This window comes from Molothrus aeneus, chromosome 2 (genome assembly GCF_037042795.1).
Source record: "Molothrus aeneus isolate 106 chromosome 2, BPBGC_Maene_1.0, whole genome shotgun sequence".
In the NCBI taxonomy this organism is placed as follows: Eukaryota; Metazoa; Chordata; class Aves; order Passeriformes; family Icteridae; genus Molothrus; species Molothrus aeneus.
The window spans coordinates 30314219-30338984 of record NC_089647.1 but is presented as its reverse complement, the minus strand read 5'-3'; the positions used below and the strand labels follow the sequence as shown (position 1 = coordinate 30338984).

At 44.4% G+C, this 24766-nt stretch overlaps 1 protein-coding gene across 1 annotated transcript; it reads left to right on the top strand.

The window, feature by feature from the left end:
• The first annotated feature begins 1175 nt into the window (after positions 1–1175).
• On the top strand, positions 1176–24685 carry GDPD4 (glycerophosphodiester phosphodiesterase domain containing 4). Its single transcript, XM_066571764.1, has 15 exons — positions 1176–1358; positions 1942–2045; positions 2803–2896; positions 8469–8528; positions 10286–10384; positions 12493–12586; positions 14138–14283; positions 14773–14855; positions 15720–15870; positions 16551–16775; positions 17593–17750; positions 19934–20081; positions 21124–21206; positions 23043–23131; positions 23697–24685. Exons 1-15 carry the CDS (start codon positions 1176–1178, stop codon positions 23726–23728), a joined length of 1749 nt encoding a protein of 582 aa, XP_066427861.1. The 3' UTR covers positions 23729–24685.
• The last annotated feature ends 81 nt before the right edge of the window (positions 24686–24766 follow it).

Genomic DNA, 24766 nt, shown 5'->3' with positions numbered 1-24766 from the left:
CCATCCTCTTTCCTTGTACTCCAGCTGTCAAGAGGCTGGGCATTTGGAAAGGGTATGAGGGGAGTGTCTTTTCTGTTTTAACTTGTGTCTGATGTCTCTGATTTGTTTGTGCTTTCTGCAAACTGGTGAGTTATTTGGATGTGTCAGCCTGCAAGGATTTATGCACTGATTTCTCCAAAGTCACACTGGGATCTGAGTTATTTCCAAACCCTTTATACGTGTGTTTCATCCATGTGTATAGTGCAGCAAACTGTTTATTCTTCCTCTTAAATGATTGTTATTAGGTATTCCAGGATTTGAACATGGTTGATGTGGACTCAAGGATGTGATGGCACCTTTAATGCAACAGAAAAACATCTCTGACTAACTTGACTCCAAAGAAGAGCTGTATAATGGGGCTTCTTTACATGCCCACACAAAACTGTTTTCCTAAATCTTTCCTTGAAGTCTCAGTAGTGCCCTGCTGGCTGAACCACTCTTCACCTAGCACTAGTCCCCGTGCTATTTGCTTCACTGCCACTACACTGGTTGCAATTTACCACCAAGTTCTTTGTTTTTAATTATGATTAGATCTCCCACATGTACATCTTTGCAGCTGGTCTTTCTACACTTGAAAATCTGTTCCAAGTAAAGTTGTTTCAGCCAGGTAATAACTATTTCTTAAGGGATCAGTCTCTGCAGTGCTGCAGTTTTGCCAGGATAAGAAAGCTGTGTACCTGGGGGTGTTTAGTGCCTTTTCTACATGAGCTAATTAAACTGATAGCATGTTTCAAACAGGTCACAGTGATGCTGAATAATTCCCATAGCTAATCCTAGATTCAGGTACATATGACATAATTTGAAATGTGCTCAAGTTAATGAATTCATTTTGCAGAACCTCCTGTATAGCCAAAAGGAGGCAGAGGTAGACCATCAAAGGTGACTCAGAGCACCTAAGTTACAACCAGAGGCACCACTGTCTGCTAAGAGGATTTGCAGTGACCATCCTTCTCAGCTGGCCATCTCACTTTGGTATATAAAATTAGGTGGGATGTCCTCAGTATCACTTCCTGCTGGTCTCAGCCTCTGCTTGGGAAAGCTTTTTCTCCTTTCTCAAATATGGAAAGCTTACCCAACAGTCTCCCCATAAAACTTGTGTTCTTGTTTCAGGAGGAAGATGAGATAAAGGCACTCAGATGGAGGCCAGGTCCACCAGCCTCAAGAGGCTGAAGTTTGGCAAGCTGAAGGTGGTCCGTCGGCGCCTGCTGCAGCAGTACGAGCAGCAGCCCTTCGTCTCCTGCCTGGCTGGCTTCTACAGCTGCCGCTGGAAGCGCTACCAGCGCGAGAGGACCGAGCCAGGGAAATGCTGCTGCAGCCTGGTAAGCCAGCTCAAAGTCAGCACACACTGGGATTTCTGTACTGGGGCAGGGAAGTCTAAGCAGACACGGGGTTGATGGCATGGAATCCCAGCCCAATATAATTTGGAGTCAGCTGGGATCTGTTGGGCTGTTAGGTTTTGCTCTAAATGCTTGATGAACTGCTGCTTCTGTGGCAGGCTCTATTTGTCTGATAATAAACATGGAGTTTGCACCTACTTCTCCTGGCCAGTGAAACATCTCAAAGCCATAGAATCAAATGAAAGAAGTAATATTAAGGTTGGGTGGGCAGTAAGAATTGCAAAGAAGGTTGCTTTACAGTGCAATTTCCTCTTATGTGAGGCAGTTAAAATCCTGTTCATTTGGGAATGAGTTTTCCCTGAGAACAGGTAGTGCAGAGTAGGCTTTTGAGGACATTTTCCTGGTTACAAGGGACAGGATGGGAATTCCTCTCCATATTTACTTCAGTTAGAATTCCAACACCAAGCTACATATGTTTAGGGACAGCCTGAAAGTACCTGCCATTTGCTTTGATTGCTCTGGCTGGCCGTAGCTCTGACTGCTTGTCCTTCCTCTCCCTCTCCAGCGGGAATGCATGTTTTTCCCATTGCTCGTTGCAGCTTTCTGCTTTTCTCTGGTCTTTCTGTACACGTGGGGTGAAGGTAAAAATGACTACAACAGCTTTGACTGGTAAGTAACATCTTTTCCTCCTCTCCCACCCCTTCAGCTGGTCACTAGGATGACTGGGAAGGGATGAGCACCCTCTGGAGCAGCTGTGGTGCCGCAGGGCACTTTAGTAATGAAGCGAAGATTTGGCACCTTAAACTCTTGGTTACAGCATCCAAACTGAATGTCCAGTGACTCTGGAGGTGCTGAGACTTAGTCTTTGCTTGGGTACAATTTTTAGGTGCAGGTGTGAATTTAGGAGAAAGAGGAGAATCATCGTCACAAAAATTGTGAATGGAAGGACTAAATAATTCTTTCCTTCTCTTTCTTTTCCTCCTTCCCTTTCTCCCCCATTCCATGTGAAGAAATATAGTGGCTGAAATCAGAGGCATTGCACCAGCCATCTCACTGAAAGAGAATTCCATGTTCCCAAATTCAAAAGTAAGAAATAATCATCAGGGATTTATGCACATCTTTTCTCTCTGTACTACCTAGGCAACAGTTATGCAAATCTGGCCTCTAAAATTAAATTAAAGCTGCTCAAATATTATGGGAAGGAAAGGTATAATAAGGTGTTTTAGTCTGATGGTTAATGCAGTCAGGGATTTTGGGAAGGAGGCTCTTAATCACTTTTGCATGTTACAGCGTAGGCTATTCCTCCACCTTTCTTTGTTTTATTGCTTAGAAAATTTCAGAATTTCAAGGAAGAGGGCTGTTGGTCCTCTCTACTCCAGGTGCTAACAAAAAACATTCTTACAGTATTTTATTGGGTTTTTTTTAGGTATAACTATGGGAACCTGGGCTACTGGTTTCTCTGGTCTCTTGTTATCCTGATTGTGGCTGCAGTCTTGTTTGCATACATCTCACTGTTACTGGTAAGTAATGCTCCTTGTGAGCTGGCCTTGATTTGTAGTCCTGAAAGGTGAACATAGGGGTGGCTTTAATGTGTCAGACCAAAGCTCAAGCTAGTCCTCCATATGATCCTTAGACAGTGAAAGTCAGGAGATGATCTGGAACACAATGAGTGTTTACAGCTCCCCATAGCTACCTGCAAAGGACCAGTTTCAGCTCAGGAGTCTCTGAGCCAGATGTGGTTTCTGTAATTTCTTTCAATTATATCCCTTTGATAAATGTATACAATTCCTCCTTGAACCTAAGGAAAGCTGACCCAGCAGTGGCTGGATTTAAATTTAGGGGAAACTAAAAATTGTTGCTTTGGCAGCAGGGAAATATGAGCTCTGAGTCATGTAGTGGTGGTGATATGTCATCACAGCTGAGTTGTTCTTCTAATCCTGGATAAAAAGGTCTACTAGAGGAAGGAGAACAGAAATTTTTCACTTGACTGACTCTGCTTTGCTGGAGGATTTTCTCCAGGTAGAGGCTATAGATGTGGTCAGAAAACACTGCTGAAGTTTATGCTGAAAGAGGTTCCTGAAATCTTCACTTTTCCAAATTCTGTGAAATTTTCTGATATGATGTCTGCTTTAGTTAGGGAAACATACCAACCCCAAAATTTTCCTAAAATTTCTACTTAATCATCCTTTTCCTCTGTTCTTTCTCTCATAAGAAAGCTCTCAAATAAAGACAGTTTTCCACCTGTTTTTCCACCTTCTTCATCCAGAGCTATAGGCCGAGAATTCACTTTGACTCCAGGCACTGGAGTTCACATCAGTCCCATGCCTGCTCTGACTTTCATTTGGAAATGCCAGGTGCTGAGGGTGAGGTTATGGCTTTGTCTCACCTTGGTGACCAAGACAACCAGCTTTTATCATCCATTCCTGCTGTTCTTACCCATTCCCTGATGTGTCATCATACAGTCAGTCTGTAAATTGCTCATGACAGAGAACTTCTTTTGGCTTTGTCCATGCAGTACCTAACACAATTGGTTTCTGGGGTCCTTTTTTACTGATGAATACAAATAAATAGAACTTTTATTCTACTGCTAGCAATAAAAACCTCCAAGTGATAAATAGGACAGGTGCTGGTTCATGCCCACAGTGATCAAGAGCATTGAAAGAGATGTGGACTGAGCTCTGAAAGGGACTAACAACAATAATTAATTACAAGGATTTGGTAACACCATGATGGCTCATGGACTATTATTCAGCAAAGCCCCTGGTTTCCCCAGGGGCCATGGAGTGGTGTGGGTAGTTTGGTGGTGACAATACTACCTGGGACAGCTCAGAGCTTTGGCAGAGATGCCCATGTGACATGGATGCATCTGAGATTGTCCCTCAGCAGGCTCTGGATCTGGAGTCAGCCTCAGGATCAGACTAACTCATCATAGCCGTGCTAGAAACCAGCTTTACAGGATTTCCTGGCCTTAAGGAGTCTGAAGACCCCTGGGGCTGATGTGTCAGCTTGGTCATGCTCTGTCTGGATCCAAATGTCAGCCAGTGTCTAAGCAGTGGGTTTTCTTTGAGCATTTTCCAGTTTTTGTCACCATGAATATGATGTCTACAAACTATCAGGGTAGGTGATGGGCAAAGTAAAGCCAGAAAGGAAGATGGAGGATATGAGGTGAAATTGGTGTCCTACACGGTTTAGTTCAGTCCTGGTCTTACTTTTTATTACATAGCTACATCATCCTCTTCCTCTCAGTTCTGTCTAACGAGGCTAACAACATTTGCCTTCCTCAGAAGGGTGAGCATGGATAAACCTGATAGAATGCAAGTAGTCTGGATGGTATCAGTCAACAGGAGAAACACTTCAGAGGTTCCTCTGCTCTGGGAACAGCCCCTGCAGGGAAGGTCCATTTCCTTCTTGCATTTTTGAAGCTGTGAGGTGACCCAACCAAAGCTGTTGGGTATTTTTGAGGACACTTGTCCTGCTTGATTGCATCATCATGCCACCATGTCCTTTGTAGCAAGACTGCTGCATGCATCCGTGCTGGGCAGTGGGTGCTGGGGGCATGAGGCTGCTACTTAAATGTTACTAGGTCTTGAGGGAAAGGGGGGCAAGGAAAGTTACTACTGCCACCACTCATGCTCCTGCTACCTGAAAACCTGAATGGTATTGTAGCAGCTGTGGCTGGGCAAAGCTCATCCTAGCAGGGCTCTTTCAGAGGAGGACTCTGCCAGGAATCCATCCCTCCACCAATGTTTGCAGAGCTTCCCTTTCACTGAAGGCTTTGATGGACCACCCAGCAAAACAGTGGGAGCCTCACAGGCTGGTAAGAGCAACTCAGCCCTTCCACATCTAAATAAGTCATTCAGCGTGGGAACTATACAATAGGTGGGTTGTTCTAATACATTTCAGACAACTGATGGCCAAATAGGTTTCTGCCATGATGAATTACATCCCAAGTTCTGGTTGAACAGTGTTGGATGGAGAGTACCTAGGTGATGTTTTCTGGTGGTGTTTTGCATGACCAGCCCACCACATCAGAACACTGAACACCCTGATGCCCTTGCTGGAGCAGAAAGATTTAATATCAACCATTAGCTGGTTTTGCTTGTGAACACCATATCCTCTTTCTTATTGATGGCACCCAGCTGGAACCTGTGAGCCTGCTTCCATGACCCTATTGTGACCCACTGAAGCATACAGACTTCTGCCCACCTGCCTCAAGTGGCTGAAGAAAATGCTGCACAAGAAAGCACTAACTGTCTAGACAAAGATGCTCTCCATCCACATGCATCATTGTCATTTGCTCACACAATCAATTTCAATTAATTCAGTTGTTCAACCACTCAAGACAATTTTCTCATCCCCATTAGGGCTAAAAGGTTAAACTGAGGGGTCTAATTATAGAACTGTTTATGCTCAGTGGAGAAGAAAAATCTTTTCTTGTTTAGTCTTTCAAACCCCAACAGATAACATTTGCCTCTCTGCAGTTCAACCATGTTTTTTCTAAGGGTTGTGAGGAGGTGACTTGTGAGTGAACGAAGTAAAGAGGTTCAGATGTGTTACGGCCTCTTCATTCATAGATGGAGAAGACCTAAAATAGTACATTGACACTGAAATCCAAAATGTGACCTCAAAACTCCATCCCTAAGAGACTGGGGTACCAGACAAGTTCTGAGTTTTTTGCCATAAAGTGAAAGAATAGAAGGACCTGAATCCAGCTGCTGTGAACATCTAAGTGAGCAGATGTTTCAGGTGAGCCAAGTGTCTAAGTGCCTGCTTGCATGTCCTTGTAGTGTAGGTTCAGAGCCTGCCCACACCTCACCAGAAGTGTCAAGATGATTACAAGGTAGTTCCTATGCTGAAGTGGAGTGGAGTTGAGCATCTGCTGTCCACGTTTTGCAGAAAAACTGTGGTGAATACAGCCACTCAGAAAGAGGGAGACAGAAATGAAATTCTCATTGCAGTGAATCCATTTCTCTTGTCACTGGGAAGCATCCCTTAATCACCACATTGCAAGTAGATGGTGGAGGGGAGATACTTACTTCTACACCTTATTTTAAAGAAGAGAAGAATGCAAGATTTGGAGGCTGTAAGATTCTGGGAGATTATGGGATTGGGGACCTTGTCTCTAACTTTGGCAGTATTAGTCAGAAACCCACGGATCACCTAAGCCCCCTCTACTTATATTAGACAATCCCAGAAAGTGTGTGGAAGCGATTTGGAATTGACAGAACAGTGAGAAGACACAAGGGAGTATTAAAAATTGTATCAGTGGAGATTTAGGTTAAAAATTAGGAGAAGGTTTTTCACCCAGAGGATTGTTGGGCACTGGAACAGGCTCCCCAGAGAATTAGTCATGTCTGAGTGCCCTGAGTTCAAGAAGTATTTGGACTATGCTCTCAGGAACATGAGTACCAGACTCATGTTAGTACCTGACTCATGTTAGTTCACAAGTTGATTCAAGAATTGTGGTGTGATTCTTGGTGTGATTTTGTGCAGGGCCAGAAGATGGACTTTGATGATCCTTGTGGGTCCTTTCTGGCTCAGAAAGTTCTAAAAATGTTTGGCTTTACTGTTTGCAAGGACCAGGTCTTTGTGTAACATCAATTGTAGCAAAGGAGCAGAGGGGCTTTTTGCTCTCATTTTTTCACCCTGAAATAGCTTATTTAAATGGGGCTGATTTAAGATCTTTAGCAGCATTTCAGTTTTCTCTCAATTACTCCCAGGTTACTCACCATGTACTGGGTGCATTTATTCTATTACAGGAAGCCAACATGTCAAGAAGCACTTGTATTCACTGCTGAATTTATTGTAGAATCATAAAATGATTTGTGTTGGAAGGGACCTTCCAAGGTTATCTAATTCCCACCCCACTGTCATGGACAGGAATGTCTACCACTAGACCATGTTGCTCAAAGCCCCATCCAACCTGGCTTTATATCTCGCCTCAAATCAGCATGATCCTGGAATGAGAGTGTGTTTGTAAATGGATAGGAAAAAACTTGCAGTTGAGTTTCAGGAGAGAAGATCCTCTTCCCCCAGATCTGTATATCTTGTTTTCATACAGTCCCACTATCCTACAGTCTGGAGGGACTTGCATCATAAATGATCCTCCTCAGTGGAGCACTGATGTTTACTAACAGGTACTTTTCTCTAAGCCCTGATACCTGGTGATACTGGTCCCAAAATGATCCTTTTCAGTGGTTGGGAAGTTTCCCCAGGCGTTTAGACTCCTGAACATAGACCTGTGCATTTTCACAGCAGCAAAGTGAAAATTTGCTGCTGAAAGTGTTTCTTAGGGTGAAGTTAATCTCCAGACTCACTGGTTACTTAGGTATGGAGCTATGTGAAGAAGCTCTGCATGGGAACCGTGGACTGACTTGCTTCATTCTTGGCTTGTTGGTGTTCAAGGCATTTTGGGTTGTCCTCTGTCCTGGCTGGTGTTTGCAGCTTGCTTCACAAGAACCCTCCCCAAGGGCTCTAACTTGCAACTTACCATCAGGTGGAAGGGACATGCCAACCACCAAAAACTGGAGTCATTTGATCCCCAAGACACTTTCCTCTGAGACAGGTCTGAGATGTGCCTGTCTCTTACATTCCCTGTGGTAAATGTGGAAGAATTGCCTTTTTTGCTATCTGCTCTGTACTTTTGTACTGCTCTGGGACATTTTTTATTTCCTGACTTCTCTCCCGTGGTCGATATGCCTCTAATCTCAATGAATGCATAGAAAATAGTGAAGGTTAGTGCTGTATTGGTTTATACAATAATAATTGAGCCTGGCCATCTTCCTCTTTTAGAGTCTGTCCTCACAAAAAGTCATTGTAAGCAAGTACCCCAAAGTGCCCAATTATCTGTTACCTGGGAAAATGTCTTTGATCCTGAAGGGCAGTCTTGATATGTGCTTGGCCATTTCAGAAGCATTTTTTACTGTAGCACTAAACTTTTCTCTCCATACACCAGTCCTGCAAACATTGACATTGTGCAGGAAGACCTAGTGTAAAGTAACTTCCCAATGCAAAAATAATTCCAGAAGTACCTCACAGGCACAGGTCACCACCTCCCACCAGGATGCATACAATCTCTTCTTGATTTCCCAGGTCCTCGCGATGTGTTTGCTTGCAGAAGGTCAGCGGCTGTACCTGCACTGGAGTCACAAGGTGGGGAGAGTCAGGGCTTTCTGGTAACTCTAATCTACGCTTTTAATTGAGTCTGTGGTGTTTCTTTGTATGACAAACCTCTTTGACTATGGGAGAAAAGGAAGAGAGGGAAGAGGTTAATCTTATGACATTGAGATACCCATGAAATTGATATCTCCACCTGAGCTGATTGCTCAAACTCCTTTTGCACTCAGTGGAGGGAAATGAATCCTCTGAGGATGCAATTCATCCAGCTGGTCATAGGCCTCTAAATTAAGATGAGATGAATCACACTCAGAAAACCTTTTTTCCCCCACTGACTCTAAAAGGTGCCTGCAGTGACTCATTCAGGTGAAGATGTCTATATTTGACTCATTTATGTATGGTAACATGAAGTCAAAAGCAAAGTTTTCATGGAAAGCACTGCATGAGTTTCTGGTTCAGACCCCAGCAACAGTGAAAAAAGTATCTGCTCTCTCCACAGGAGAGAAAGATGACTTTTCCAAGGCATCTTGGTCCTTAATGTCTTTTGGTCTTTGGATGGTTCCCTGGGAGTGTTAAAGACCAGGCTGGATGGGGCCCTGAGAAATCTGATCTAGGGTCCATGGCAGGGGGGCTGGAACTAGATGATCTTTAAAGTCTCTTCCAAATCAAACTTTCCTGTAATTCTTAATTCTATTCTAGGGTTTGGGAAATGCCTTTGGGAGTTTTGAAGACATGGGAACAAATTATCAGAGACTTGTTGCTGTAAAATTATGGTTAGAAGAATCTTCTTTAAGTAATTTTTGAGGCTATGTGAGGCATTTTAACATGCTTCTCTGTCCATGCAGTTTAGGGTATGATGCAATGTGATTGCAAAGGCTGCAGGAGGAAGGAATAACTGAACATGTGGATGCTTGATCCTGTGCTTCTTCCTTTAAGTAATGGAAACTCTGTGATCTTTACTATTGAAAAATGGGTTCCAGAAGAACCAGAAAGTTGTAGAACAGTTTGTAAAAAACCCAACCAAACAAAAATATTTTAAAAAGAATAATAATAAAAAAGAGGAATTCTTGGGTGCAAAGGGATTAGGGATCGTTTATTAAAGTATTGATCTGTAGAAGATGCCCTGAAGAATGGTTAGGGCCTTGGTGCAATTACCTTTAGTTGTCAGCAGAAAGATGATAGACCAAGAAAGGTCTTCCATTACCACAGTGCTGGTACCAAACCAAATAAGAAGCTGAAGAATTGACTGAGACACTGCCCCACCTTTTTGGTTAAAAAGTGAACTTTCATCTCCTAATTATGGGAGGGTTTGTTATCACTGAAGCCTGTTACAAGGCAGCTCATAGAACAAGGAAGTTGTGTTATTGTCCCTTTTGGGTGGAATTTGTCACTTCTGAGTTTAGAAGTGATGAATTCCATCTGCAGGTTAGGGATTTAATGGAAGCTGATCACCTAGGCTCCATTTATAGCAATAGAGAGAGAGGCATATTCCATCATAATGCAAACAGGAATGGGTCACCTCTGAAATTTCTTTCTCCACTGATTACAGAGAGAATCCTTAGAGCTGACTTAGTTGAGTACCCAAGTCCTGGAATCAGTCCTGCCATACTGATAGCATTGTGGATTTGGTTTTACACCCGTTGGATCTCTCTGTCTCTGAACTGGCACAGTCAATCTTATGCATCCAAAACAATTTTTCCAGCTGCTTAAATTAGCCGTGACTAAGACTCATGGGTGGTATACCCTATGCAGAAATGCTGAAGCTAATTTATGTCTTCTTTATGTCCCCCCAGATTGGTACTTTTCTCGTCCTGGGCTTCTCTATCGCATGCCTCTTTGCATTATCTATACTCTGGCGAGACCATCGGAAAACTGTCCGCCTGTCATTCCAGGTAAGGGGGGTTAGGAGATCTGTTTGGAAGAGCAGCTTGTTTATAGGAGTATTTTGTGACAATTGGCAGAAGATACTCCATATGGTGGATGTTTTTCACATGGTTTTTGTTAGCAAGGTATGTTCTAAGAAAATTTTTTTTATGACTTTACATTTCCTATTGGGGGAAAGAAAACCAAGGCCCGAGGCTGAGTGATTTAACACATGACTTAACACATCTCAGTGTGATTTAACACGTCTCAGTTTGGAAAGATATAGGAAGTTACAGCCTTTTTATTTTTCCTCTCCCCAAAATTGTAGGTGCACTGTTAAATTTCAGCTGTCCAGGGCAGGTAAATCAGAACCCTTAGGCTGCTAGGTTTGCTGGAGCAAGAGCTTTCTCCCTCATCCCTCATCCCAATCTGCTGCTACAGCACATTTTCAGACTTCTGTGACTCAGAAGAGCTTAATCTCCTGAGGGCACGAGCACACTGGGTTTTTGGGGAGCAGGTGGAGAACACTGGTGTCAGGTGGGACAAAATGCTGGATGCAAGAGGTCAGAGTTCATGGTTGCTGGCCTCCTCAACTCTCACCAGATCTGAAGGTGGAGGCAAGAGCTGTCCAGTGCTGTTCAGTGTCTGAGCATCCAGGTCTCCATTTGTATTGGGAAGGAGGAAGCATGTAGCCTTTGACTACACAGCTGCTTTGCAGGATCCAAATCATTCTACAGTTCTATGATTTTATGCTGTTTGGGTCTGTTACCTCTCCCCTATGTGTCTTAGTGCCTGTGAAGGCTGGGAGAGCAGTGCAAGAGGACTGGCAGAGAATGGAAGATGTGGTGCTTGTAGGGAGTGGTTAATTGCACATTCCTGTTCTACAGTTCACTAAACACTGGGTTGTGCCCTGGCAAAGGCAATGAGAAACCATCAGCGTCTCCTCCCCCCAACAGACGCCAGAGGATGTGGATGAGGAGAAGGAGACACAAAAGCCTTTGAGTTCCCCAAAGATGCTGTTTACTTCAGGTGTCCATGCTCTTGGAGATGGTCTCCCATTGCTGTTCCCAAAGGACATGAACCTCTTGTAGATACTGTGCCATGTCCATTAGCCCAGCAAATCTATCTCAGGTATTCCTGACATCTCAGATGGCACCTCTGCTTGCACAACTGAATCCTGCTTCTGGTCAGGAGAAGTTGGTATTGGGTGTCCAGGGCAGACACTGTCACATGCAGTAACATGTCCCAGTGACTGCTGCTTTCTTCAACCCTTCCAGCTTAGAGAATCGAGCATCAGGACTAAGAAATAGGAAAGGTTTGCATCTGGAGAGTTGGGTTTTTTCCTAGCACATACCTTAATAACTGTCAGTTCTAGCTGGAATATTCACCACAGGGTGCTGATAAGCATGAGAAAACAATGGACTGGTTTCTAGTTCAAATTTTCCTAGTTTTAGGAAAAATGTTATACCAACAACTATTTAGATTCTGTATTTCTGCTTGGTTTCCAACTCTTTTCATGCATTCATGCTAAGCATAGGAGTGGTTCTTGTTTTATGATCTTCTTGTTTAATCTTTAGGATTAAAGAAATCTATTAACTATATCTGTCTGGCAATATTATCTAATATATCTACTTCTATTATACCACAGTAGTTAGTTTCATACCACAGCTAGTAAATATCACATTTCATCACTGAGGTTTGTTGACCTCAGTTTAATGATTTAACTGCAGTGTGGTGTTGTGTGGAGATAGCTATTGCCTGGATGGGATTGGATTGGAGTTGTTTATGTTGGGTTAAACTGGAAGATGCTCACAGATTAGGGCATATCAGTAGTGGCAGTCATGTCCTCATGGAGGAGGGCAGTTGTGTCCCCTTCAGCTGACTTAGGAGAAAGTAAAGAAGTGAGGAGCACTCCTTAGGCTGGGGCACACTCCTTCCTGGCCTGGGCAGGGGAACATGTCTCTCCTCTGACTCCTGAGGTGTTTGGTGAATCCAACAGAGGCAAGGGAGAGTGGTTAACTGCTGGTATCTTCATCAGGAGCCTGTCCAAGTGTAAGAACTGTAGCTCTGATGGGGATTGTTTCCATCTGTCTCCACAGTTCATCCTTTGACTAAAATCCTTTTTTTTCCTTGCCAGGTCACAGCTCCTTACCTCCACATAGGGGCAATTGCCATCATGGTCCTTCTTGCCTGGCCTGTGGCTTTTCATGCCATCAGAGCAGATAAGAAAGGTATGGCAGCTCTGGGTCCTGCTTCCAGTGTGATAGAGGATATATACAAGCATGGGAAAAGAGGCATGCAGGAGCCCTTTCCTCCCACACCTGCAATTCAGCTGGAGAAGACTTTCAAATTCTGCATCTCTCAGAGAAATTAGTAGGGCTGGGGCTTGGGCTGTGCCAGTATGTTTCTGGTTTGCATGTTACCTTGCAGTGTTTTGCCCTCTACTGAGGCAGTGATCTGTGTTGAGACAGAGGAGACTAGCAGAAGCACCCATGTTCTGAGTTATGAGTGAAAATTCGTTTGGCCCTCTGCTGGAGAAAGCAGCCAGTGGCAGCTCCCTTGGCTGACTTTTGCTTGCTGTGTACAGAAGGGATCTCCAGTCCAGTCAGACAAACCACTTCAGACTAGTGTATCTCAGGAGAGGCCAGCTGAGATAGGGAAAGATCTTTTTGCTCAGTTCCTAGTGTTATCTCATGGGAAGTTCCTGCCCACGTCTAGGAAGAATGACCAAATGTTGTAAGGATAAAGCCAGGATAAATGTTGTAAGGAAAAACTGCAGAAACACCTGACTGGAAGTGTCCGTTTTTCTCTTATTGTTTCTCCATATAGCCAAAAATATCTACCTGACACCCATCTTCAGATATTGGTTTGCTATAACAATCACTGATAGAATGGACTGGTGAAAACAGTTTTTTTTCTGGTCCAAGACTTTTCCCGTTGAACTGCAGCTGGGGAAGTTGGGGGAGGATACACAGGGACCCTAGACATTATATACCACCATGCCTGAGCTACTCCTAGCTCAGTACATCATCATCTTAGTGTAAGCCCAGATTCCTTCAGAGCCACTGGCACAGAGGATGGTGGTACCTGATCAAGAAAGAGGTGTTGGTGCATAGATGCTCATTACTCAGAAGAACTGTTTTGGTCCCTGAGGAGAAGGACTCCTGGGGCTCTTGGGCAATGGGTCAACAGATTTGGGAGAAGACCATAGATAATAAGTTAGCAAGTTTCTGAGGTGCAATATCCATGCTCTCAGGGTCTGTAGGAGTATCTAAATCACACACAGAAGGTCACTACCAACCATCTGGATGACCCAGGGAAGTATTGAAAGTAAGGAGATGCAACATAGTTGAGAGGTAGCCCCTCTTCTTCATTGGGAATGAAACTTGAAAATGGTGCTTGTTCTCATCTGAGTAAGAAAAAATTAGCATCCTTCTGCTGAGGATTGTTTTTCTACATATGGAGGAGATTTTGTTGCATCGTGTTTAAAGACAAAAAAAAATAAAGCCATATCTTGCTGTTAGGCATAGTGAGATGTAATTAAAGCTTAAAACCTGCAGTCCTGACTTAGACAGCGTGCGTCCTTGCTTTGACCAATTTGTTTTCCTGGGTTGCATTTTTGGAGAGAAAGTGAAAATTAGGGGAAGGAGGAAAGGAAAAAGGGATGGGACAAAACCCAAAAGCTACTTAGATGAAGGATTGGATTAAAAGTTAAGTGGCAAGGCAGACTCATATGTTACAATGTGGATTAACTCTAGCCTTCCTCCTTCAAATTCTTTCAGTTACTCAGATGATAATTGTTGGTCCATACCTGGCTATCCTTCTCTTTCTTTTCTTGATACCTCTGGGGATGTACTCTCCCTGCATCAGAGAGATGGGAACACTTGGACCAAAGCCAGCCCTCATTGGACACCGTGGAGCACCAATGGTAGGTCTACAGAAGTTATGTGGTTTCTTCATCCTGTGTCTTGCTACTTTCTTCATCATCTTTTGTTGTTTCTTTTTTTTTTCCCCCCCATGAAATCTGTGGAAGGTGGGAAACATTTCTGGTCATTGGGACTGCATGCCAAAGGCATCACTGCATGGGCTGGCTTACAAGCAAAACAATGCTTCTGAGGGACAAGACCATGTTGGAGGGGGCCCTGAGCAACCTGGACTAGTGGAAGGTGTCTCTGTCCTGACAGGGAATTGGAATAGGGTGATCTTCAAGGCCCCTTCCAACTCAAACCATTCTATGATTCTGTTATTCTTCTACACAATGGGTTTGGCTGAATTGAAAGAAAACAAACAGTAGACTTTAGCAATATGATGATGCTCCCTTAATAAAAACCAGAGATGCTACAAAGAGGCAGAAAGTATTTGCAGAGTCCTCCAGAGTGTGCTTGAAAATTATCTGCTCATGTGCCTTTTTTTTCAGCTGGCGCCGGAAAACACTGAGATGTCATTTCTGAAGACGATTGAGCATGGTGGGGATGGGCTTGAGACAGATGTTGCCATAAGGTGAGGGCAAAACATCACATCCCACAGAATATATGGTGGTTCTTCTAAGAGCTGTCTTTGGAGACATGCAGCTCCAGGCAGTGGGGTTTTGCTGATGGCTGGGACAGCGTCCCTCAGCTGTCATGTGATGACAGGGGCTGTAGGGCATGGTTGTTCTCAGGCAAGTCAATAAGCTGCAGCTTATTGATTTAACAATTGTTATTTCTACAGTGTGTTTTAAATGCCTGGCAGAGTACAAAAACAAGCCCCTAATCTATCCTCACTTCCAGGCCACAGTGAGGGTTATATCAGGTCTACAAACCAAGAGATCTTTAATTGCCTTTGGTGAACCCATCGCCATGAAATGCTAACATTCTGTGCAGGATGAGCAGTTCACAGGCACTGAATGAGAAAAACACTAACATTTGGACATTCTGCTAAACTAGACCTTTCTATAAAAGAAAATTTTGTGTTTCCATCACTATCCATTCAGAATTCAGTCCTCTGAAAACCACAGAAACACTTTGATGTCAGCAAAAAGAGATTTCAACCATAAGTTATGAACCATTTTTGAAGGAGTTGGCAGGCAAAAAGGTCACCTCCTTCACGTTGTCCCTAGGGAAACTGAGACACAGACAAGCATGACTTCTGTGAGATCTCCTAGAAATATTTAAGCTGGAAATAACCTGGTGTCGTAAGCCTCAGCATTCCTCCATATTGCACATTCTGCAAAGATCTGCTGTACTCTGCTGCATTCACAATGGCCCACACTGCTTGTACTGCTGCATTCACAGCGGCCCACATGTTCTTCTGGCCTGGCTTGAGTCTGCTCATACTGTGAATGAACCTGCTCCCCAGGTGACCTGAACTCTTGCTCTCTGGCAGCTATGATGGGGTTCCTTTCCTCATGCATGATGACACCTTGAGAAGGACAACTAACATTGCAGAGGTCTACCCTAATGACACTGGTAAAGCTGCTTCGTTCTTCTCCTGGGATGCCCTGCAGAAATTGAATGCTGGAACATGGTTCCTTAAGGTAGGCATCATAAAGGGCTAGAAGCATTCAAGGTCAGTTGGATTGGACTCTAGGCACCCTGTTCCAGTTGGACACATCCCTGTTTATTCCAGGGGGCTTGGACTAGATGAGCTTTAAGGGTGTCTTCCAATGCAAACTTTTCTATTATTTCATTACTATCACCAACTGTATGTAAAAGAGACACCAGCTGTCTATTATTTAACAGCATCAATGTTAGAAGAGGAACTGCTAATTGAGTCAAAACTCAAATAAGTCAGTGTAAATCCATCAGTTTGGGTCTCTTTGCTTTGTCCAGTTTGCCTTCAGGCTAAGGAGACCTGTAACAATTGGGTGGGTGTTCTTGTGTCACCTTATCAAGGCAGCAGCAAAGCTCATGGGCTGGGGGAAGAAGAAAAAGCTACTTGTGCAATGTGCTGTTTATAATATTCAGAGCTAACAAGGTGGGACAGAGAAGCACAGCAGAGCTAGCTTTGAACTATGCAATTTAGGGCCCAGAAGCAATATCCTCACAGCCTGGGTTAGCTTCCCCCATTTCTTATGTAGAAGAAATAAGCAAAATAAAATATCCCCACCAGCTGAGGACTGACATAAAACTTTTTCCCTCTTAGAGATACAGCTGACTCCCAGAGCAAACTACCTGATTGATTTCCTTTTTTTTTTTTATATCTGTTTATTTCTAGAACAAACCATTTGTAGGGATGGGCTCCCTGTCAAAGGCAGATCAAAAGCAGGCAATGAATCAGTCCATTTACACGCTAAGTAGTTTTTTGCGCCTCGCAGACAGTCACAATAAACTTGTGATATTTGATCTCTACCGCCCTCCAGAGAAACATCCTTACAGGAACTTGTGGCTCCGCAAAGTCCTGGACGTCATCCTCAAAGAGGCGAAGATTAAACGCCATCTGGTAGGGTGGCCTCACTCCATATCCCTTTTTCTTGCTCTCCTCATTGGGACTTTGGGGCATACACTGCATGATTTCACCTGCATAAACTTGGCCTGTTGCATTTCACTTGATTTAAAAGCCGTCATTTCGATGTATTATATTCCTAATATTAGCTCCTCAGAAGGTTCACAGTAGTGTAATCCTTTAGCAGCACAGGAAAAAAGGTAGTGTATATACCAGCTGATGCCTTTGCCCCTAAACAGCACCCCTTCATAAATATAATAATTGTCAGTCTATTCCCTGCTACCCATGCTTGTTTTATATATTGCATAATTCCTGGCTTAAATTAAAATAAATTGCAAGTCTTTATTGCCTTCCTCCCCCTTGCAATGGATGAATGCTAAACTCATGGGAATCAGGTTATGTGCCCATTGATGTCTGGGGAGTTATGCTGATCTGTATCTGCTGAAGATCTTTTCTTCCATGCTGGAAGAATGGTAGAACAGAATATTTTCAGTTGCCTTTTCCATAAACCAAAGCTGTATTTTCATTCATTTTCAACATTGCATCTTTTGTTGGGCTGTGTGAAACGTACTCACTGATTTCCAGTGGATAAGCAAGGAACAGTGGATACTTATTTAATGATAAAAGGGACTTGCAAGTTCTAACCTACATCTGAATATTATTTGATCATTGGGAAAAACATTGGGAGAAAATTTGACAGGCTGGGTTAAGTCCCTCAAGATGTTATCTTTACTGGGCTTGTGTGAACAGCGGGGCATATGAGGGGCACAAATTCTTCTGCTGAGAATTGACTGGTTCCTCTTGCTGCCTGCAGGTCCTGTGGCTGCATAACAGCGTGAGGTCCTTTGTTCAATCTGTTGCTCCAGGGTTTCAGCACACGATGGGCAGAAAGGCACCAATAGAAGACCTATTAAAGCACAATATTGTCAAACTCAATCTGGTCTACACTGACATGTCCAGTGAAGATATCCGGTAGGTTCCAGCCCCAAGTACAATCTTTGGGGTGCATTTGGACTATGTTTGCCTCACTCATGGGGTAATGTCTCCCTCCAGTGACCAGTTCCAGATACTATAATATTTTGGGAATCGGTCATTCAGATCAAGTAGCCATCCATGATGTACTTTAGGAGTGACAGGCTGCAGTTCACTCCTACTGTTGATTAAGAGGTGGCACATGTAATTAAATCTGGCTGTCCTCAATTCTATACTGACCAGGATCTGAGGATCTTCTGGTAAGAACAACACAGCTGTATCCTAATTTCTTGTCTTTTTGTTTGTGCCATCCCCAGTCTCACCAACACCAAATCAAGGAGAATGAACAATTATTTAACCTCCCATGGCTCTTCCACAAACACCAGTGGGAGGGTATAATGCTATGGTGAGAGACCATCACCCTCTGGTAGCTGCTCTTTTGGAGACATAATTTCTTGTCTGTTACTACCAGTACTCTGTTGCATGTGACACACGGAAAATGCCATTTTTATGATTAAAGGCTCCACATTAATTGCAGGAGTTCTCAAAATGCTACTCTCACATGGCAAAATAACCCAACAAACCACCAAAAAAACCCCAGCTTTACCTGTCCAACTCTCTTTTTGTAAATAGGATTTTTTGCTCTTTCCAATGCACAAAACCATTGAAGTATAGCTGAAATGAGAAAGAAATGAAAAACTTTAATCCTTTGGGCAAGCGTAATGTTTTCTCAATTATAATTGTCACAGGATGTAAAATCATAGAATCACAGAACAGTTTGGATTATAAGGGACTTTCACCCCCATCTAGTTCCAACTTCCCTGCCATGGGCAGGAAAGCTCCCACTTGACATGGTTTTGCAGAGCCTCAGAGCCTGGCCTTGAACACCTCCAGAGATGGGGAGTCCACAACCTCTCTGGGCAGTCTGTACCAGTGTTTCAACCACCCTCACAGTTAAGAATTTTTTCCTAACATCTGATCTAAACCTTCCTCCCTTCAGTTTAAGGCCATGCGCCCTTGTCCTGTCACTCAGTGTCCTTCTAAAATGTCCCTCTCCAGCTCTTTTGTAACCCATCTCAGTACTGGAAGGTGCTGTAAGGTCTCCTCAGAGCCTTCTTTCCTCCAGGCTGAAAGGCTATAAAAAATCATAGGCAGATCCATTTGGGTAAACCTTGGATAGTTCCTAGGTAGATTTATAAATGCTGATATTGATGATTCATTACTTTACCTTTATACAAGGAATGACTTGTATAATGAATGAACTTACTTCATATTAAGTTTCAGTAGCTTATAATAACTTGAGGAATGATGTGTTGATGGAGCAATCATATCAAACTTGGGTGGGCAGCCTTGAAGATTAGCTCAGCTGGGCTAACCAACTCAGCTGCTCTAACCAACACCAACATTGTGGATTCAATCCCTGCCTGAACCATTAACTGAAGAGTTGGACTCTGTGGCCTTCTGTGTCCCTTCCAAGTCTGGCTATTCTGTGATTCTGTGGTGGTTTGGAGCATACTGTGGGAAGATTATGGAATAACATTAATGGTTTAGATTTAAAAGATCTCTAAGACCATCAAGGCCAACTATTATCCCAGCACTGCCTAACCCACCAGTAAACCATGTCCCCAAGTGCCACATCCATATGTTTTAAGTACCTCCAGAGATGATGATTTCAGCACTTCCCTGGGCAGGTGATTCCAAAGCTTGATAACCCTTGCCATTAAGAAATTTTTTCCTATTATCCAATCTAAACCTTCCCTGGTGAAGCTTGGGTGCATTTCTTCTTGTTCTATTGCTTGAAGATCTTCCATGCTGAAAGAATGGTAGAACAGAATATTTTGGTTGCCTTTTGAAGGAGGAGACTGGCCCCCACCTGGCCACAGCCTCCTTTACAAATGTTACATTGATTCATATGGCAGAAGGATTAGAAAGGTTTTGACCTTTTGGGTGTTTTATCTGAATTTGTTTCCAGCTGTTCAGCTATTCTGTATTGACCAATTGTTAATGATTAATTATTGGCTGGTTGGCTTTCCTTTATGTTCCTTATGTAGGTCCTAAAGTAAGCACTCCCTACAGAAGATTACAACCATTTCCCATGATCTTCCCGAATCTCCTTGAGTAAGCCTGAAGGAAGTGCTAATCTCCTTGCTCAATGAAGGTTGTTGCCTTTTGGTCTTTTAAAGGAAATATGCCGCGGCAAACATCACCACCAACTTCTATGTGGTCAACGAGCCGTGGCTCTATTCCCTGGCATGGTGCTCTGGGGCACACTCTGTGACCACCAATGCCGTCCACTTGCTGAAGGATCTCAGCCAGCCACTCTTCCTCATGGTAAGTGGAAGTCTTCTCTGTCTCAGGGGTGGGAAATAGGGTTGGCATGTTCATGATTACCTTTGGAGACGATGGGCCAGTTCACACATGGATAAAGCATCCTTTAAGGGTCCTTTGCATAAGAAGGACCTGAGTTGAAACTTGGCTTACCTGGAACCTCAAAGCCACTACAGGTATTACCACACCCTTCTCTTCTCCTGGCTCAGGATGAAGCACCCTACTTGTTTGGGTTATCACCTTAGGCCTTGATATAAGGAGAAAAAAAGTCATATTGAGACTTGTGCAGGAAGAAAGGAAGGGCCTTTGGGGCACAAGCTGATGCATGAGGATTTCCATTTCTGAGCTTTTGAAGCACCTTACTGATGCCAGAAGTTACTCTTTTTCCAGAGCGTCCCACTGCCCTTGTCAAACTTGGTCTTCTTCTGCAAGTCCAAGAGAAACAGCCACAGAAATAAGCCTTCCTTCTAGGAGGAATTTTCACATAATTTCTCTGTTTGTTATTCTGCCTTGGACAACCTGTAAGGCCAAGAAGCACCTTTAAGTCTCTTTAAGGGCTTTAAATAGTCCGCTTCACAGTCTTGAATTAGATTTTACAATGCTCCCCTCCAGAGAAGTGCAGTGTTTCAGTCCATTCTAAGTTTGGGTGGAGGTCCAGTGTAAGAATGAATCTTCAGATGTTCTTAGACTTGAAGTGGGAACCACCCCAGGCTCTCTGTTGTGTTCAGTAAAGGGCAATTTTTCCAGAGAAAATGAGATGCCAGCAGTTGATGTTATATTTGGGGTGAAGCTGAGAAGTGCAAGTCCTGCCTTACAAACAAGAGGTCTCTGTGGCATTCACAGTGATATGGTAAAATCTTCTTGGCTACACAACGGGCTTGCTTGTATGAAGGAGAATGATTTGGCACCAACATCCAGTGCTGAGTGGCCACTTTGAAGTGCCACCAAGTGCTTTAAACACCCAAGGGATGTTACAGCAGATGCAAACCAGGCAGCTGAACAGTGGTCCTTAGTGGTGGACACAACCTCTGTTGTTTTCTTCCAGACTCCACAGCAGTACAGCATCATGTGGATCCTGACAGATATGACCTCTGCATTCCTCATCACACTCATCTTTGTTCTGCAGTGGTAACTACCAAGTTGTTAATGCCCTGTTAAAAGATCCTAACCTGATCTTTGCTCCATGTGGAGGGAAGGAGAAATGCTTTCAGGTGACCTGAAAGGTTAAAACTACACTTGAAAACATTCCCTTCCCTTCCCTTCCCTTCCTTTCCCTTCCCTTCCCTTCCCTTCCCTTCCCTTCCCTTCCCTTCCCTTCCCTTCCCTTCCCTTCCCTTCCCTTCCCTTCCCTTCCCTTCCCTTCCCTTCCCTTCCCTTCCCTTCCCTTCCCTTCCCTTCCCTTCCCTTCCCTTCCCTTCCCTTCCCTTCCCTTCCCTTCCCTTCCCTTCCCTTCCCTTCCCTTCCCTTCCCTTCCCTTCCCTTCCCTTCCCCTTTCCCTTTCCCTTTCCCTTTCCCTTTCCCTTCTGGAAAGGGAAGAAAGACCCAAAAGTTCCCCAAAACTTCTCTGTTTCTCCTGCTTGCTCTCATTTTCTCTTTCATTTTGGCAACTTAGACATTGTTTGCCCTCAGGATTCAGTGGAGAACTGGTAGATTTATAGTAGCAACATAAACCAATTATCAAAGCTGCTGGGCTGAGAAAGGAACTGATTTTTCTCTTATTAGTATTTGACAGTGTTTCATTGGACTGATTTGTTAGGACAGCTCTCAGTGTTAAAATTTGAGCATCCCATGTCTCTCTGCACGTGCCAGAGCCCCAGGAAATCCATCCTCTCACAGGAAATCCATCCTCCCACAAAAAAATGTCTGACTGTGTCACAGAGGCCACATTTTGTTTCCTTCCACTCTGTCAAAGATTATTGGGAATTCTGGAGTTCATGGAATGGGCTCACCCCAGCTGGTCGTGTTTGGCTGCTGGATGTTCTGCTCTGCCACAGTTGTATGAGGATCATGCCTGTGCCTCATCCCAGGGGTGCCCAAGGAAAGCAGGATGTGCTGGGCTCAGCTCTTCATCTGGCTGGCTGCAGATGGGTGGGTGGGAGGATCAGAGCAGCCAGCCCAGGGGAGTTTTTTTGCAGGGTGCTGGCAGTACAATGATACTGCTGGTGAGTATCAAGAGTAACTTCTGGGAAGTTTGGGAAGCCCCTGAGCGAGCACTCTGGGCTGCTGTTAACTGTGACTTGCTTTGGCATAGGAAGAGGTTGGAGTGCTAATATTACTCTGGGATGGTGAAAAAAATAATTAATAGCAGTTTGGCAGGGATGAACTAGCAGCTGTATGGGAATTTTTGCTGGGTGTCCTGGTTTTCCCCGAGGCAAGGTGGTTCCTTCCTTTCCTTCCCCTCTTACCCTGCTCTGCTCTCCTCAGGTCCTGCTTTCCCCTTGTTTTCAAGGCTACAGGTTTCAGGGAGGTACACAATCACCCCTGTAAAGCATCACCACCACCATCAGACCTTCCCATGTCCAGCTCCTCCAGGATCATGTTCATGTTGTGTGCATTTCCCAAGCAAGGGCATCCCCAGCCCTCCTGGGATCAAAGGGCCATTAGCAGTGCCTCAGTGCCCTGTGTGGTCTTGTCAGGTTTATGAACACACCAAAATCACAGTTTTTAAATTTCTCTGGCTGCTTTAGAACCAGTGTTTGTAAACATTCTGGGGGGTTTGAAGCTCTTAAATCTTGCTTAGAAAACAGGGCTTAATCAGAAAGTTGCCTTCAAAATGCTGCTGCACACATGAAGTGTGGATGCTTAGACATCAGTCATGCACTTGAGTCCTTTCTCAGTATGAACCTGAGAAAATCCCAAAATACCTGCCCTCACAAAGTAGGAAAAAGCTGTCCAAGGCAGCAGGGGGCTGTGAGGAACACCACAGCAGGCAGTAGCCTGACCCAGGTGCTTTGCCCCATGCAGGTGGCGAGAGAAGAATTTCTCCTGCTGTCCTGCCGGGGACAGTAACTCGATGATAGAGAATGGTGGCTCCTACAACAAATTCAAGACAGGTGAGTGGGGCAAGGAGAACAGCTGCCTCCTGCTCAGGGTGGTCTCTGTGGGAGTACTGAGATCCTAATGGGTGGGTTGGTGGTGGGTGTCCATACTTTAAATATGGAAGTGTCCATACTTAAGTAAGGAAGGTTATGAGGAAGGATGCAGTCTGGGTTATCTCAGCCCCAGACCCTGTAGCAGCTCAATCCAATTGGCCCTGCTTCAAGCAGAGACTGGGGCAGACACCTCCAGATGTCCCCTCCAATACTCATTACTCTGCTATGCTGTGAAAAGAGATTCTGGAGGCACTGAGAACTCTTGGTTCTGCCAGGCAGGGTGGGATTGGCTGAGGACCCTCCCACACACCACATTTCTGCACCCATGGAGCTATCAGCTATCATCCAGACAAAATGACCCAAGCTGGGCTGCATGCATTTTCTGCACCCATGGAGCTATCAGCTATCATCCAGACAAAATGACCAACCTGGGCTGCATGCATTTTCAAACAGGTTCTGTTTGCTCACAGTGGCTGTCAGAACAGATGCAGATGTTTGGTAGCTCACTGAGTGTCTCCTTTTCCAGAACTCAGCAACATGCCTGCCGTCCTGGCCTGACGTGGGCAGAGAGGGGACACGGACCTGCCATCTCCATGAGGCCGGGGAGACCAGGCTGGTGGGGGCTCAGATCTACCTGGTGAGGAGGAGACATTTGCCTTCATGGCCCTGCTGGAGATGAGCACCAACCTTCCTCTCCTACAGCTTTTCTCACATTCCCATGCCTGTCAGGGATCCTTGGGGTACAGGAGAGCGCAGATGGAGTTGCAGCCATGAAGAAAACTGTGTGTTATGGTGAGATGCAGCAACCACATGGGAGCCACCATTTACTCGAGACCACTGGCATCCCACAGGGCAATCATTCCTGCTGTGCATAAGCCCTGTTTCCACACATGCTGCAAAGATCTGAGCATCCTCCAGACCTCCTCGTTCTCAGGTGCCCAGATTTCTCGTATCAGACCAGCCTCTTCTCCACACACTACCTCCCATCCTCCCCCCTTGCAGGTGTCCTCCATCCCCAAGAGCACACTATCCCCACCACGATGGTCAGGTGCTGCTGGCTGGCTCATTACAATCGGTATCTTTCTGTAACAGAGGTAGGGGCAACTTTGGTTTTCCTTTTCCCCACTCTTGCCCTGCCACAGAGCCTAACAGGACAATCTCCTCCCCTTGTCTGTGGGCGAGGGCATGTGGGGGCTGAAGGACTTTTCGGTGTCTTGGCCATGTAGCTACTGGGACTATGACCTGTAAGAACCACTTTTCTTCAGAAGGATGGAGCTGTGTGTGAATTGGTTCCACCAAGTGTTTGCTTTTCCTTTGGGAAGGTCTGTACACCTGTACTACAGCCTGGGATTTATTCCAATTTTCATTTCTCCCAGTGGCTGCTGGCACATAGTGGCTGCTCTGTAAGGGAGATGTAAACATCTCTCAGGTTTAAGCCATATCTTTCTACTTGAAGAAATAATATGTTTTTTTGTAAATTGCAAGTGATGTTTTAAATACATTTTATCTCTCCTATCCTGTTTTGTTCTTATTTCAGCAAACTGGGAAGGGGAAAAAATACAGTAGTCTTTACCTGATCTAGACTACAGATATTTC